The sequence below is a fragment of the Branchiostoma belcheri genome, unplaced genomic scaffold (assembly GCF_001625305.1).
Source record: "Branchiostoma belcheri isolate BF01 breed outbred unplaced genomic scaffold, Haploidv18h27 scaffold15, whole genome shotgun sequence".
Taxonomy (NCBI): domain Eukaryota; kingdom Metazoa; phylum Chordata; class Leptocardii; order Amphioxiformes; family Branchiostomatidae; genus Branchiostoma; species Branchiostoma belcheri.
In genome coordinates this window covers 1,507,520-1,522,943 of record NW_017802935.1, presented here as the reverse complement: position 1 = coordinate 1,522,943, position 15,424 = coordinate 1,507,520, and the positions used below count along the sequence as shown (strand labels likewise).

Below are 15,424 nucleotides of genomic sequence, written 5' to 3'. Positions count from 1 at the left end.
CACACACACACACACACACACACACACACACACACAAACACACACATACACACACACACACACCACACCACACACACACACATACACACATGTGGTGAAGCTAATAAACAATGAACTACATTGTAGTTTGTACCTCTTCCCTTCCCAGGCAGAGGAAAACGGGTCTCCCGACCCTCCCTGTCCCCGGGTTACCGACCCATCCTCCCCAGCAGTGCTATGAACCCACCTTCTAGTACTACTGTTATCAATGGCATTATATATGCAAATAAACAATAAGCAATCTGTTCCCTTCCCTATGCAGGCAGAGGAAAACGCGTCTCCTGACCAACCCTATCCCTGGGTTACCGACCCATCCTCCCCAGCAGTGCCATGAACCCACCCGGGACCACCCCGGCCCGACCCAGGACTCAGCAGCCCATCATCATACAGATAACACATAACTACAGTAATCTGCCTCTTTCCTTCCCTATGCAAGCAGGCCTGATGGGGCAGCCACACACATTAATACACACACACACACACATGCACACACACACACACACACACACACATGCACACACACACACACACACACACACACCATCGAAAATGTAACTTTTGCAAAGGTAATAAACTACCTCTTTCCTTCCCTATGCAGGCAGAGGAAAACGCGTCTCCCGACCCTCCGTGTCCCCAGGCTACCGACCCATCCTCCCCAGCAGTGCCATGAACCCACCCGGCACCACCCCGGTCCGACCCAGGACTCAGCAGCCCATTATCATACTACAGGGCCAGGCGGGGGTGATGCAGCAGCCTGTGGTTATGGCACTGCCCCCAACATCACCCGGTCTCGTCATGATGCCGAGACAACATGTGGGAGGGATGGTAGTCCCACAACAGACTGGCAATGTTGTCTTGGCTGCTAAACCTGGACAGTAGTATTCACTCAATGTGTTGATGAAGACATCCGGGTACATGTATACGTATAGAACATTGTATAATACAGATTCTGAAATTATAGATCAAGTAACAGAGAATCAGAGTCATTCTCCCAATCTCATTCACTGATGAAAGATAGTGGATGCAGTATGACTCTTCAAAGAATTTCTGCAGTTGCCTGACCCAAGCCTCAGCAGCCCATCATCATATCATGATGCCAAGACAACAAATAGTGGTTCCACAACAGGCTGGCAATGTTGTCCTTGCTGCTAAACCTGGACAGTGACTTTCGTAGATCAAGGAGCCTCAGTATTTGAAGCTCCTTGCATAGATAGAGTTTGAGTCATCCAGGTGTATACTACATGTTACACACAGATAGATCAAGCAACTAAAAAAGAGAGTCACTCTCTCAATCTCAGTCAATTATGAAAGGTTGGATGCTGTATGGAACATCAGAGGATGTACAAAATGTATGCAGTTGCCTCGTGTATTTTGTACTACGTAAGCGACATGCGCAGTTACCAGGCGGGTATGGTGGGGCAACCTGTGGTCCTGTCACTGCCTCCAAACTCACCCGGAGGTCTGGTCATGATGCCACTGTGTCAGCAAGTGGTGGTTCCACAACAGGCTGGCAATGTTGTTTTGGCTGCTAAACCTGGACAGTGACTTTCGTAGAAGTTTTGACATTCATGCATGTAGATCATTATATGGTACAGAAATAGAACAGGCAACTGAGAACGAGAGTCCTCTCAATCTCTCAGTTACTGAGGAAAGGTAGTGGATGCTGCCCCCAACATCACTGGGAGGTCTGGTCATGATGCCACCGAGACAACAAGTGGCTCCACAACAAGCTGGCAATGTTGTTCTTGCTGCTAAGCCCAGACAGTGACACTTTACTACAAGTGTACATGTAGCAAACTGGCAACACTTCTGTGGAATGTGTTTGTGTATTTACGGATGGTATCACATTTGTAGTTTTCAAATGTTGCATACGAGCCAAAAATTTGTGTATATGTTAAAAATTGTTAATACCATTTCGCCTCCACCCATGTATGTTGTATAAATAATAATAGTATTCCAAACATTTTTAGGCAGGAACTTTTGGATCTATTATTCAACGATCTCTTGCCTTAACCTTAAAGGAAATAAAGGATCCTGTTGGCTCAAATTTAATCACGGTTTCTTAAGTGTTCTTAAGTGTTGGCTTAAGCAATGGATTATATATTAAGGCACTAAGCCATGGTATATGTGTGGGGAGTAATGTGAAGGATGGAGGGACTTATGTACTTTGCTTCTTATTTTTCTTTCCTGAACCATTGCATATGAATATCCTATAATTACAAACTGACTCAGTAGATCATATTATATCTTAGCACTAATAGCAGGGTTTTTTCTAAACAGGGGAATTAAGAAGGGCGCTGCTCCCTCATGTAACCAGCCAGCTCCCTCATATCAATTTTCAGATTGAACCCTAATAATAAGTGGCTACTAGTACTTACACACCATTTAGTCTTTCTCAAAATTATCTCTTTCCAATAAAGACGTGCTTTCTAGCATTACAAACTGTGTTACTCTCATAAAAAAATCCCAAATCAGTCGATTTGCTCCCTCACCATGCTTGCAATCTGCTCCTTATTCATGCTAAGTTTTTCTAGAAAAATCCCTGCTTAGTATATACATTGTAACTATCCACTGTCTAAGCCATGGTATAACCTGTAGGTAGTAATGTGAAGGCTGGAGGGACTTATGTACTTTTGAGAACCATCTGTTCGCTGGATGTGAGTTTTACGTCATGCGAAGCTGCCAGATGGCACAGTGTATTTCCTAACTAATCGCCGAGCAGATTTACATGTACCGGTGGTAGGATACATTCAAGTAGTTGGCCAAAAAAAGTGCATAAAGCCACCTTTTTTTTGCCAGCTGTCTATGTACTGTAATTCCTGATTTTTTTCACGGTACTGTTATGTTCACTGTTTTCACCGTCACTTCTGTACCGTGAATTTATCATTACAGTTAACAAATAATTCCTGGACTTTCTTTTTCCTGCACCTTTCGCCACCGTGTATATAGTTCTGTGAACATGTCCACTTTTCTCAGACCGTGAAGGTTTTCTACTGTGGACATAAAGTGCATTACTGTAACAGTTACTTATTGTTTCTATAGTTTGTGTAGAGCATTGAAGAGGAAAACAGAAGACACTACAAAAGTTGGGTACAATAAGCAAGGATTTAATATTCGTTACTGTGTACTACCCATATTTTCTGAATAATTATTATTTTTCTTTCCTGAACAATTGCACATAAAGATCCTTTGACAATATGACTCGGATACTTGGTGGTACTCTAGTGTATGAAACACTATAATGGCCTTCACTTCGATTAGAAATAATTCTTTTTTACCTTAGGCCACACCAATTTAATTTCTTGGTTAACGGATTCGCCGCTTCATTTTTTTCTGATTTGCAAATAAAAATAAAAATTCAGAATCAACTGCAAAATGCTCATATTTTGCCCTGAACAGTTGAAAACAGTCCTTTTCATACTTCTTGTTAAAGTCATTCCATCTTTCAATGCAGTGGTATCATTAAAAGTTCAAAATTCATTGTCAAAATTTTGAACCAGCCTGGTGTGTTGACTTCATGGCTCCTATCGTACAATTTTGGGCCATAATAGGATGTCTAGGCCTGTTTTTATTTTAATTTTTTTTTCGCCCGCCCGCTCCATTATTTTTGTAGAAAAATCCGTTAACCAAGAAATTAAATTGGTGTGGCCTTATACATTACATGTTCAGTTAAGTGGTGCAGTGAATCATAGGAATTAGTTCGTAAGTATGAAATATACATGTACATGTATCAACAAACCTTTTAATTTCTTTCATCTCATATGAATAATATTCCACAAACGACATAAATTACTTTCCTCAAATACTGGTTCCGCTTAGACTAGTCCAAAAATATTCACAGTCCATTTTCTGAGTAAAACATTAATTTTGCTTTTCCCATTCATCTTTTCAATTCTTTTAAACCGTACCAAGGTTTCAACCAAGACATTCAGATATGGTAAGAGTAGCAATCTTGGGCTGTAATTAAAAGAAACCATATATTATATTCTGTACAATTTAGGATTGCCAAAATACTTTTGACAGTAAAAATCCAGTGCCCTATTGAAGCAAATGCAGTGGTCCTGGAATGAGGAACGACAGTGTGTGTGTTTGGGGGGTGTAAACACGTCGAAGCATTTGTAGGTTGGTGTTTGCAAAGTCCAATTTCCAATTTTTGTGTCAGCAATTACAGCTCAACTTTTCTTCAGAAATTTACAGTAGTTACAGTAATTTACAGAACAATTAGGATCGTCAAGATACTTTTGACAGTAAAATTTCCAGGGCATTTTCAGTCCTGTGGAGGAACAATTCTCCCTTGACTGACTCACTCCAGAGCCCTGTCAGAGAAAGTATTAGACAGTACTCTCCAAGCAGAGGTTTGGGTTTAGGGTTATTTTGGTGTGTTTTAAGGCTTTTTTTATCAAGGTTTCTTTTTTGCACTGGAATTTTTTTGGCCCAACCCCATAAAACGTACATAATTTACAGCAGTTCTCTGAGAGGCAGTGCGGGGAGGGTGGAGTTGACCCTGTTGACCCAGAAGTTGGCGCAGGGAGCGTGGTACTGCCTCCCTCCGTACTGAAGCTTGTTGCCGGTCGAAGGACTCGTAATTTCATACTTATAATCAAACCTCTGCATCAATAGATAACAACTCTGAAGAGAAGGGACTTCCTTCAACTGTTGGGGCCAAAATTTGAGAATTTTGGAGTTGATTCAGAGCCTGAAATTTGTTTTTTTTTGCAAATCACGGAAATTGAAGTGGGCGAATCTGAGAACCAAGAAATAAAATTGGCCTAATTTCCTTCACAAAGTACATAACTTTATAGCAGTCCTGCGAATAATTCTCCCTTGACTGACTCACTCCAGAGCCCTGTCACAGAAAGTATTAGTACTCTCCAAGCAGAGGTTTGGGTTATTTTTGGTGTGTTTTTAGGCTTTTTTTATCAAGGTTTCTTTTTTGCACTGGAATTTTTTTTGGCCCAACCCCATAAAACGTACATAATTTACAGCAGTTCTCTGAGAGGCAGTGCGGGGAGGGTGGAGTTGACCCTGTTGACCCAGAAGTTAGCGCAGGGTGCGTGGTACTGCCTCCCTCCGTACTGAAGCTTGTTGCAGTCAGGAACGCCTTGCAAGTTTCTACCATGAACTTCATACTTATAATCAAACCTCTGCATCAATAGGTAACAACTCTGAAGAGAAGGGACTTCCTTCAACTGTTGGGGCCAAAATATGAGAATTTTGGAGTTCATTCAGAGCCTGAAATTTGTAGTTTTTTTTTGTTGTTGCAAATCACGGAAATTGAAGCAGGCAAAACTGAGAACCGACAAATAAAATTGGTGTGGCCTAAATTCCCTTCACAAAGTACATAACTTTACAGCAGTCCTGCAAATAATTCTCCCTTGACTGACTCACTCCAGAGCCCTGTCACAGAAAGTATCAGTACTCTCCAAGCAGAGGTTTGGGTCATTTTTGGTGTGTTTTTAGGCTTTTTTACCGAGGTTTCTGGAATTTCTTTTTGCCCGACCCCATAAAATGTACATAACTTTACAGCAGTTCTCTGAGAGGCAGTGCAGGGAGGGTGGAGTTGACCCTGTTGACCCAGAAGTTGGCGCAGGGTGCGTGGTACTGCCTGCCGCCGTACTGAAGCTTGTTGCAGTCGTCCTGGCGGTCGAACGCCTTGCTGCGAGAGTCCACGCTCAGCAGGCAGACCCCACAGGCCAGCTGGGCGTCGCTGATCCCCGGCTTCAGGGCACCCGTGGTGAAGTCTAGGGACCCTGGTTCAGGCTGAGAAATACAGACACAATTTTAAAACCATTGTCCTGCGAAGCACAACAATTGTTGTTCTGCAGTACCATCTATATAGCACCCTGTATAGATACGATTTGGGGGTATTTCTCGTGCAACGCATCACACCGCAGTGAAACGCAACAAATGCGAACAAGGTGGAAGTCACTATGCCACTGCAGGGCAAAAAAATTGGGGGTCTATGATCTAAAGTAAGACATGAAATTATTGAAAAATATTGTGCCAGGAATGCCAGCAGGACAAGGGTTAACAAATTTGCTTAGTGCAATGCTTTTAGGCACTGAACTACTGGTAGCAAAAGCGAACATAGAGTATAGATAGGAGTAGAGCAGGATGGGGAAGAATCTCTTAACAAGAGGAATGCAGTTGTTTTTTTTTACAGATATCACAATCTTCCTGTGGTACACAAAGTAAGGCCTGAAGTATTATGAGATGTGATTCAAGGCACATCATACAAAATGCAACTGGACATTTTACAAACCTGAAAAGTAATGATTTGTAAAGAAAGCATCACACTCACCACAAATTGAGCCTGTCCACAGATTCAAAAAGACCAGGGAGGGAGAGAGAGAATGAGAGAGCATAGACAGAGTGAAGAGAACATGTTTACACCAGCACGGAACTGTAAAGGCACGGCCACATTTACAACTTGTTGGAATAAGACATTGCCTGAACCATTTACCAAAAGTAAAAAATCCTCTGAATTTTCTGTGTCATTTATATCTCTCTGGCATTAAGTCTCATATACATAATATAATTCCAATGGATCAACCCATTTACAACTTCATCTTAGCAATGTATTACACCATTACACACAAGGAAAAATTGTTACGCAAGATTTTTGAAAACCGACAGTTTTCAAAATCGATGTACAATGCATTACACTGCATTATATGAAAGTGAACAATATTCCACTAAAAATGTTTGTATGGTACAACTACTGAATCGTGTTGACATACCATGATAGGACTGGAGGTGAGGAAAGCGCTCAGGTTGTTCCAGACCAAGTCTATCTCCTTTAGCAGCTGGTGTAGTTCTGCAGTACCGCAGCCTGCAGATAGAGGGCACCACTGATAAAACGTCCCACCGTACAATACAGTGTGTAACAGCAGCTACTACCAGCATGTAAGAAAACTATTACTGTTGGGTTAATCCCTGAATAGAAGCCCACAGCAAACCCTAGCAGGCCCCGATGTTGTGCCCTTCGGAAATGAATACCTGGCTTTGGTTAGGGACGTTGGATGGGACATAAAGCTGAAGGTCCCATGTTTAAAGAGAGCCACACCTTGAGTTACATTTGTAAATATCCCACTACACTTATTGAAAGAGTAGCGGCCCTTCCCGATGTGAGTGGATCAAAGCTTACAGCCCGGTTTTACACAGCTTGCACTTACAGTACAAAACTTGGTGTGCTATATGCTTCATATACAGATGCTTAAGGTGGTTCATCAGTTATGCGAAACAAACACAGGTACTTACTGGCAGATTTCATGCCGACAGTGATGCGGCACACAACTCTGTAGATCTCAATAATTCCTGGGTGAAGTACAATCAGATGTAAGACAATGATAGTAGTCTAAATTTACATCATGATTGTAATGGGTAAACCCTACAAAAATGTCTACTAGTAGGTACACCGGTGATAGAGAAAACCATTCCCATTCCCAGAACTACCAATAGGATTCTCTGTGTGGAAACCAGCCATCACAAGCCACCAACACGATTCCAGACAATTCTCGGTTTGACCAAGGAGGTTAAATACAAGATTTTAACTCCATGGTTTGACAATGATTATGTCAGCACATACATGTATGCATAAATCAATAGTACTAGTGTTGGTCATCCAGAGGCCTGACCAGTGGGATAGCTGCTATGAGTGTGATGTAGTCAGGCCAAGAAGTGCATAAAATTATGAACCCACTATTTCTAGCCAAGAGACAGCAAACCCACCTCACCTCTGATGTAGTCTGATCACCCCTGTATAAATGGACAACTGAATAAAACAAACAAACAAACACACAAACCCACCTCTGATGTAGTCGGACCCCTGTATAAATGGACAACCGAATAAAACAAGCAAACAAATAAACAAACATACGCCAAAAAGCAGTTACTCAAGCAACTGGATATGATTTTGGAAATGGTCAGACGATTCAGGTAGCATCCACTAGCTTTCGTCAGTGACTGAGAGACCAGAGGTGAAATGCAGGTTTATAAGCACAAACTATTGATTGACCATTTCCAAAATCATATCCAGTTGCTTGAGTAACTGCTTTTTGGTGTATCGTACTACCTGGATGCCTAACCTTCATCGACGTAAATAAACAAACAACTGACCTCTGATGTAGTCTGAGCCCTGTACGGACTTGATGACCTCCCCGCAGACGGAGGAGCTGCTGATGTCGTTGAAGACGTTGTTGGCGCTCCGGATCTCCTTCAGACACGACTCCAGACACCGCTTCCACTCGTACTCGTGTCGCTCGTTGTCCTGGACACCAGAAAACAAACAACACTAAGTAAACAAAAGGTACTATTTACATGTATAAAAGCAAATATGTATTTTCTTCACATGGTCTAACCTATGAAACTACTGCTCTGTTTATTCTTCCTCAAGAACATGGTGGGTGGAGACCGGCCCCTTGAACTCTGTCCTGCTGCTTGCTACATAAAGTAATCCAACACCACAGGGTGTCTGCTACAGCACCAGTTACCATGGTGACAGACATCTGGTCCAGATCATTGCCTACAATGTTTTCCTTCTGCAAATTTAAAGGTTATGAAAGTGATCTCCTTCAGACACGACTCAAGACATCGCTTCCACTCGTACTCGTGTCGCTCATTGTCCTGCAAACCACAGAACAAAAAAAAAAAAAATTTTAACGGCTCTTGATTGTAAATGTGCTGATGTTGACAAATTGGCACACCAAATCCGCAGGGTGTTTTTGGCACCCAGTTAGACAATTAGCCAAAGAGGCTCGGTGGGTGTCTCTCCACCGTACATGGTGGGGAAGTCGTGCAAAGTGCCTTTCCTAAGGGCACAACGTCAGGCCATGGTGAGTATCGAGTCCAACGCTCTAATTGTTCTAACTCTTAGGCCACACCAATTTAATTTGTTGGTTCTCGGATTTTTCCAGAAAAAATTTGAAGCGACAGGGCGAAAAAAAATAAAAATAAAAACAGGTCTAGGCATCCTATTATAGGCTTAAATGCTACGGAATGAGCCATGAAGTCAACACAAAAGGCTGGGTTAAAATTTAAACATTTTGAACTTTTAATCAAACCACTGCAATGATAGAAGGGAAAACTGTAACAACTAGGAAGAAAAGGACTTTCCTCAACTGTTGGGGGCAAAACATGAGCATTTTTCAGTTGATTCAGGACCAGAATCAAATTTTTTTTTTTTTGCAAATCAGAAAAAAATGAAGAGGCGAATCCGAGAACCAACAAATTAAATTGGTGTGGCCTTATGACTGAAAACCACGGAACAGAAAACAAACACCACTAGGTAAACAAAAGGTAACATTTATAAAAGCAAATATGTCATGTTTATCTACGCATGGTCAAGCCTAACAAACTGCTGCTCTGTTCATTCTTACTTAAACACAGTCATATACATGGCAACCAGCCCCTTCAACTCTGTCCTGCCACTTGCCATATGACGTAACCAACACCACAGGGTGTCTGCTACAGCACCAGTTACCATGGTGACAGACATCTGGTCCAGTTCATTGCCCTACTTTGTTTGGAATGGAAGAAGAGGGAGAGGAATAAACAGAGAAAAACAAATGAATATTTTTTCCTTCTGCAAATTTAAAGGTTATGAAAGTGATCTCCTTCAGACACGACTCGAGACATCGCTTCCACTCGTACTCGTGACGCTCGTTGTCCTGGATACCATGCAAACAGAAAACAAACATGAAATTTGTCTCATTGTCCCTTACCTCTTCCTTCATGACCTCAATGAAAAGCAGCCTGTAGGGTGCTGATATGAGCATTTCATGAATAAACAAAGGCCCAAACAAGGAACCATTTATCCATCTATTCATTGAGATTTGCCACATTTGTGGTAGGATTGGCATGATGTGTGACTATAACTTATCTAACGGTACTGGTATAAGATGTAAAGCTGTAGGTTTTGTGTTTGAGGACAGTCACAGTACACCTCAAGCTTGTTACAGATCCCACTACATGTACACTTACTGAAGAAAGTACATGTAGCTATAGGGGTCCATCCTGGTGTGAGTGGTTCAAACCTTACAGTCTGGTCTCAGGGTTGACATCTTGGAAAGGCGAGAGCGACTTTTTATGTCAATCCTCCTACAAATGTGGTAAATCTTAATAGATAAATAAAAATATATAGATTAAGGGCAGATATGTGTTTGTATCTTACCTCCACAGTGCCTGATACACCAGAGTATCTGTCCCTGAGGTACAGAGGGGAGCTGTCTGCTACAAGTTTGGTGGGGTTAGGATTAGGGTTAGGGTTGGAGTTACATGTAGGGTTATGGTCAGGGTTAGGGGTTAGGCTTAGGGCTAGGGTTAGGCTAGCTAACAAGGTTGTGTACGAGTTGACATGTGTTTGTATATATCTTACCTCCACAGTGCCTGATACACCAGAGTACCTGTCCCTGAGGTACAGAGGAGAGCTGTCAGCCACAGCCTTGGTGGGAACACTGCTGGCCAGGACAACCGCACCGGCGTACTTGCCTGTTAGAGACAGGATTTGTATCACTCACTGGAGTACACGTGCAGCACTTCTATACTTGCCTAAGGGCTGAGTACCAACATGTAGTATTTTATTTTATTCACATTTATTTTCCGAGGATGAGGCAAAAAGTTATAAAACTTATCTCAGCCCTCTCCTCACACATAAAAGGATACAATAAAACAAAGTAATAATAATAATAAGAAATGACAAGGGTACATAGTAGGCTGGTGTACAAATCAAAATGAATCAACTAAATCAAACAAAACGTCCTGTCTGCAAAATAAAGTTGAAAACCACATCAAATATGTTACAGTTGTTGACAAACGACAATGAGGGGTTACCCCTGAGAATGGTTGAACATAAAGTGTTGTCGGTGACGTTGTTTGTGTCAAATGGCAGAATGTTAGTTAGAGATGATAACATGTAGTATTTAGGTACTGGTCCAGTACATGCATCTGTCCTTGGTGCTGAACACCATCCAGGCAGAGAAAGGATTCGCATCCCTCACTGGAGTACATGTGCAGCACTACTCAGCTTGGAATACTGGGTGCATATGCACTTTTTGCACCCAAAATTGAAACTGTGCAGTTGATTTTGAGTAGGGTGCACTGGTGCACCTAAATATTTGAGTTATGTAGGTTTACAATTATGCAAAGGTACTGGTAATCTTTTCACTGGTATACAGGATATTCCTGACATGCAAAGTGCCGTGAAAAAATGACAAAAGCTTTCTGGCATCCCTTGTTTAAAATTCTCAAGTAGCAATGAAATTTCAGATCCAAGCCCTCAAGAGAGACCGTAAGGCTTGTAATTTGCATTTGCTGACATTGTACATTGTACTTTACCTTATGCATTGTACCAACATTTTTTTCTGTGTACCTATGTGTAATAGTCCTAAATTCTTACATGTACGTTAAGTGCACCAGTGCAGCTATTGATCTATTTCCAGTAATGAATTTTGATCCCTGTGGCATACATGTACATGTAGAGAACTTCATTACTGTGTAAGAAACAGGAGGAGCCGGTAGAAACAGATAAAAACCCATTGGTCCCAGGCTGGCGTTCGAACCCACAACCCCCCGGGCCCCAGTCAGACACTCTAACAGCTCAGCCGAAAAGGTCTAGACCCATTGGCCGGGTCAGTTGGTAGCGCCTATAAACCCCCACTGTTACAACTGCAAATCAAGACTTATATGATGCCACACCCACCTGCTTCTTTACTCCCCACAACAGTACCACTTCCGCTTTCTGCAGCGCTGAAGTCTCCAAACTCGTCCTGCCCCCCTCCCGACGCCTTCTCAGCCGCAGAGTTGAAGTCACCAAAATCATCCTCTGGTGGCGGAGGAACAGTTTTATTCGCACTCTTTAAGTCCGACAGGTCGGTCAAGTCGCGAAGCTGTGTCGATTTCGCGTCCGTTTGTATCGAATCAAACAGCGACGTCGGTAAGGAAGTTTCGCTGCCACCCGATTGGCTGATTCCCATCGACCAATCGGGCAGCTTCGATGCCTCAGGCTGGCTGAGGTTTGAAAGTTGTTGTCCGAACGCTGCCGTCGTTGTGCTACTTTGCACCGGATCAGTGAAGCTACCGAATGTCTGGGTTGCACTTGAGGAGATTAAACTACTAACATCGCCTACAGTACTCGTCCCCGGCCCTTTGAAATCTCCAAATGGAGACTGTTTCGAAGGGGAACTCCAAGAGAAGTCCCCAAATTCAGAATCCTTGCTCTCAGTTCCCTGCCTACCGCTCTGCTCCTTAAACATGTCATACTTGTCAGAATCAGCAGGAGGCGCTGCTGCACTAGTACCCAAACCTGCGAAAGCGCCGAATTCATCAGTAGCCTTCATTGTTGACTGGTTGTTGCCAAACAAACCTGTATCCTTCCCTGATGGTGGAGCTACACTCATAGAACTGAAGTCCCCAAACTCTTCATCCTTGCTGGCAGGTTCGGTTGAGGATGTTGCTACATTGAGTCCTGGTAGCTCGAGGCTCTGTACTGACTGTGTGTCCTTCTCGCTTCCTGTCTTTTTAGACTCTGCCGACGAAAGACTACCGAACAGGTCCTCCTGAGTCTGGCCTTCCGAGCTTCCCCCCAACTCTCGAAAGATTCCGTATTTGTCGGAATCCTTTGAGGCGTCCCCCGTGCTTCCTATGGATGTGAGGCTCTGAGTGTCCTCGGAAATGTCTTTGAAGACTGCGTACTTGTCTAGAGTTTTGTCGTCTCCGCCCATCAAGTCGGAGGACTGCTGGAAATCTGCAAAGTCGTCGCCCGTTGTTGCAGCAGCAGTTTTCCCAGACTGGACAAAATCGGCGAATCCTGACAGGCTCTCAGTCAGCTTCTGTCCCGAACCAGACTTTTTCAAATTCGACGTTGTCGCAGTAGACGCAAATTCACCGAACTCAGTCGTGCTGCCTCTACCTTGTTTCTCCCACACGTTTGAATCCGCGGACTTAAAATCGGCGAAGTCGTCGAAAGATTTCTTGCGAATGTTGAAGATGTCCGCCGACATGGGTGGAGGAGGTGCAGTTTTTGAACCCGACAGAGGGGGCGCCGCTGCACTGCTGTCATCCTCAAACCCGGCCAAGTCCGGTAGAGCCTTGTTGTGATGGAGGGATTTGAGAAAAGGTGGCACAGGGGCAGGGGCAGGGGTGGGCTCCGAGGAGGCGGACTTGAAGTCTGCAAAATCATCCCCTTCCGCAGCTACTTCTGTACTTTGCACGCCTGAACCTGTGGGAAACAAGGTTGACTTGTGGTTAGGGTTTGTAAATGGCTCGGAAGCTGAAGGTTCTGGGTTCGAATCCCGAGCAGGCCCCAGTGCTGTTCCCTTGGGAAAGACACCATAACAGAAGCCTCCATAGCATTCCAAAAACCAGGGGTCTTCAGGGTCTTTGGGATCTTTTATGTGCTATTTTCTGACAACATAGCCGGCCTGGTTGAATTACCCCCGTTTTGTTTAGAACTGGGCTAATCAGAAAACAGCCGAAGACCACCAAACCCACAGTTCTATAAGCCTGCTACGGAGGCTAATCAGAAAACAGCCGAAGACCACCAAACCCCCAGTTCTATAAGCCTGCTATGGAGGCTAGCTTAACAGCTATTTCCTCACTTAGTGAAAATGAGACATAAAGCCGGAGGTCCCGTGCTCAAGAAGAGCCACACCTAAAGCATGTTGAAAATCCCATCATAGTCAATAGCCTATTGATGAAGGTTAAGACATTCAGGTTAAGGATACTCATAGACAATACAAACTCTGCTTCCAGTTCAAAATGACTCACATGTTTTTTTTCTTCCGTCTTTTCTACGTAAATGAAGACTTGTTCTGACAGTAATTTAGTGATGCTGAAGAAGATTGATGGATATCACTCACGTTGATGTTCCATCCAGTTGTAGAGTTTGAATTGTCTATGAGTTACATTTTGTTAAGTTACATCTTAACTGGGAGGTCAGACTGTGGAAAGGGGGTGTGAGTAAGGTTAAGGGTGCTGCAGCCACCTAGTACCTGAGAACTTTGTCACCAAGATTTAGTTTCAAATTCAAAGTTTAACCCTACCCTAACACCATGGTTCTCTCAACTTAGCCACCAGGTCTAGGGGAGGAGGCACAATCAGCCCAGCACGTCAGCAGAACGTACTGCACTTGCACGAAACCCGTAATGTATTGTGCATAGCACTTCAGCAGAATGTCTCATATAAGGTCGTATTTGCGCATATAAGGCCACACCAATTTATTTCCTTGGTTAATGGATTCGCCGCTTGCTTTTTTTGCCGAATGAAAATAAAAATAAAAAACGTCATAGTTTAGACCCCACAGGCCGGTAATACCCTGAACAGGGAGACCCCAATGAAATTGCTGCAGTTGATACCAATGTCGCTAGAGGCGCTCCTGCACACATAGTCACATGACGTAAAGTAGCCAATCGTGGATTGTTTTACTTTCTGACCAATCAGATGCGATGTTCTGGAACCATGTTGGCTCAGTCATTTGTTTTGTTCTGCATGGTGGACAAAATTTGCGGCGGAAGCTTAAATTGTTTGAGAAAGCTGGAACTTTGGATCAAGGCAGAATCTAGGTACAGTACATGTACAATTGAATAAATTTTGTCCCCTTTAAAGTTGTTGTGACTATGAAATTGCTTGTGAGAGTTAACATTCGTGTCATGTTTTAGAGTACATATGATGATGGTGGAACTTGGAAGCAAGGACTTGTTGGAAGTAACATGCTAAAACTTGTTTTCTGCTCGTGTACGAAAAAGATTATCAACCCAATGGTGTGGATAGCAAATAAAACACAATACAGTACATCCTCTCTTGCCTTTTGTTTCTTTCCCAGTATTTTCGTAACTTAACCCTTGTCCTGCTGGCATTCCTGGCACAATATTTTTCAATAATTTCATGTCTTAATTAGATTATAGACCCCCAATTTTTTTTGCCCTGCAGTGGCATAGTTACTTCCGCATTCGTTGCGTTTCGCTGCGGTGTGATGCGTTGCACGAGAAATACCCCCAAATCGTACCTATACAGGGTGTAATATAGATGGTACTGTATGTGCCGCGCGACATATGTTGCGCACAGCAGGACAAGGGTTAATAAGCAGTCTGGATTTCACACTACATGGCTGTATGGCAGGTAGTATCAAATTTTTATTTTTATTTTTTTTTCGCCCGCCCGCTCCATTTGTTTTTGTACAAAAATCCGTTAACCAAGAAAATAAATTGGTGTGGCCTAAGGTTAACATCCCGTCTGTAGCTTCCAAATGTTGTGTTGGAAAAGATATCATCTCCAACAGGCAATGTTGAATGCAACGAAAACTGTGAAAAATCTGGGTTTTGCGCAGGTGCAGTACGTTTTGCCAACGTGCTCAAAAAGATCTGCTTGGAGACTATTGAGGGGGGTGGGG

General features: G+C 43.1%; 2 protein-coding genes across 2 annotated transcripts in view; one reads left to right on the top strand and one right to left on the bottom strand.

Moving 5' to 3' along the window:
- Nucleotides 1-918, top strand: part of LOC109465184 (zinc finger and BTB domain-containing protein 17-like) — a 14,525-nt gene extending 13,607 nt beyond the window's left edge. Inside the window, exons 10-11 of the mRNA XM_019762331.1 lie at nucleotides 149-232; nucleotides 638-918. Coding sequence (XP_019617890.1) covers nucleotides 149-232; nucleotides 638-918 — 365 coding nt within the window. The remainder of the gene's footprint in view (nucleotides 1-148; nucleotides 233-637) is intronic.
- A 2,717-nt stretch (nucleotides 919-3,635) lies between these two features.
- The window catches only part of LOC109465299 (synergin gamma-like), a 20,299-nt gene continuing 8,510 nt past the window's right edge, over nucleotides 3,636-15,424 (bottom strand). Inside the window, 10 exon segments of the mRNA XM_019762496.1 lie at nucleotides 3,636-4,582; nucleotides 5,645-5,799; nucleotides 6,341-6,352; nucleotides 6,780-6,871; nucleotides 7,300-7,356; nucleotides 8,158-8,308; nucleotides 10,211-10,269; nucleotides 10,443-10,500; nucleotides 10,502-10,527; nucleotides 11,738-13,255. Of these exon segments, the coding sequence (XP_019618055.1) occupies nucleotides 4,498-4,582; nucleotides 5,645-5,799; nucleotides 6,341-6,352; nucleotides 6,780-6,871; nucleotides 7,300-7,356; nucleotides 8,158-8,308; nucleotides 10,211-10,269; nucleotides 10,443-10,500; nucleotides 10,502-10,527; nucleotides 11,738-13,255 (2,213 nt within the window). The 3' untranslated portion in view covers nucleotides 3,636-4,497.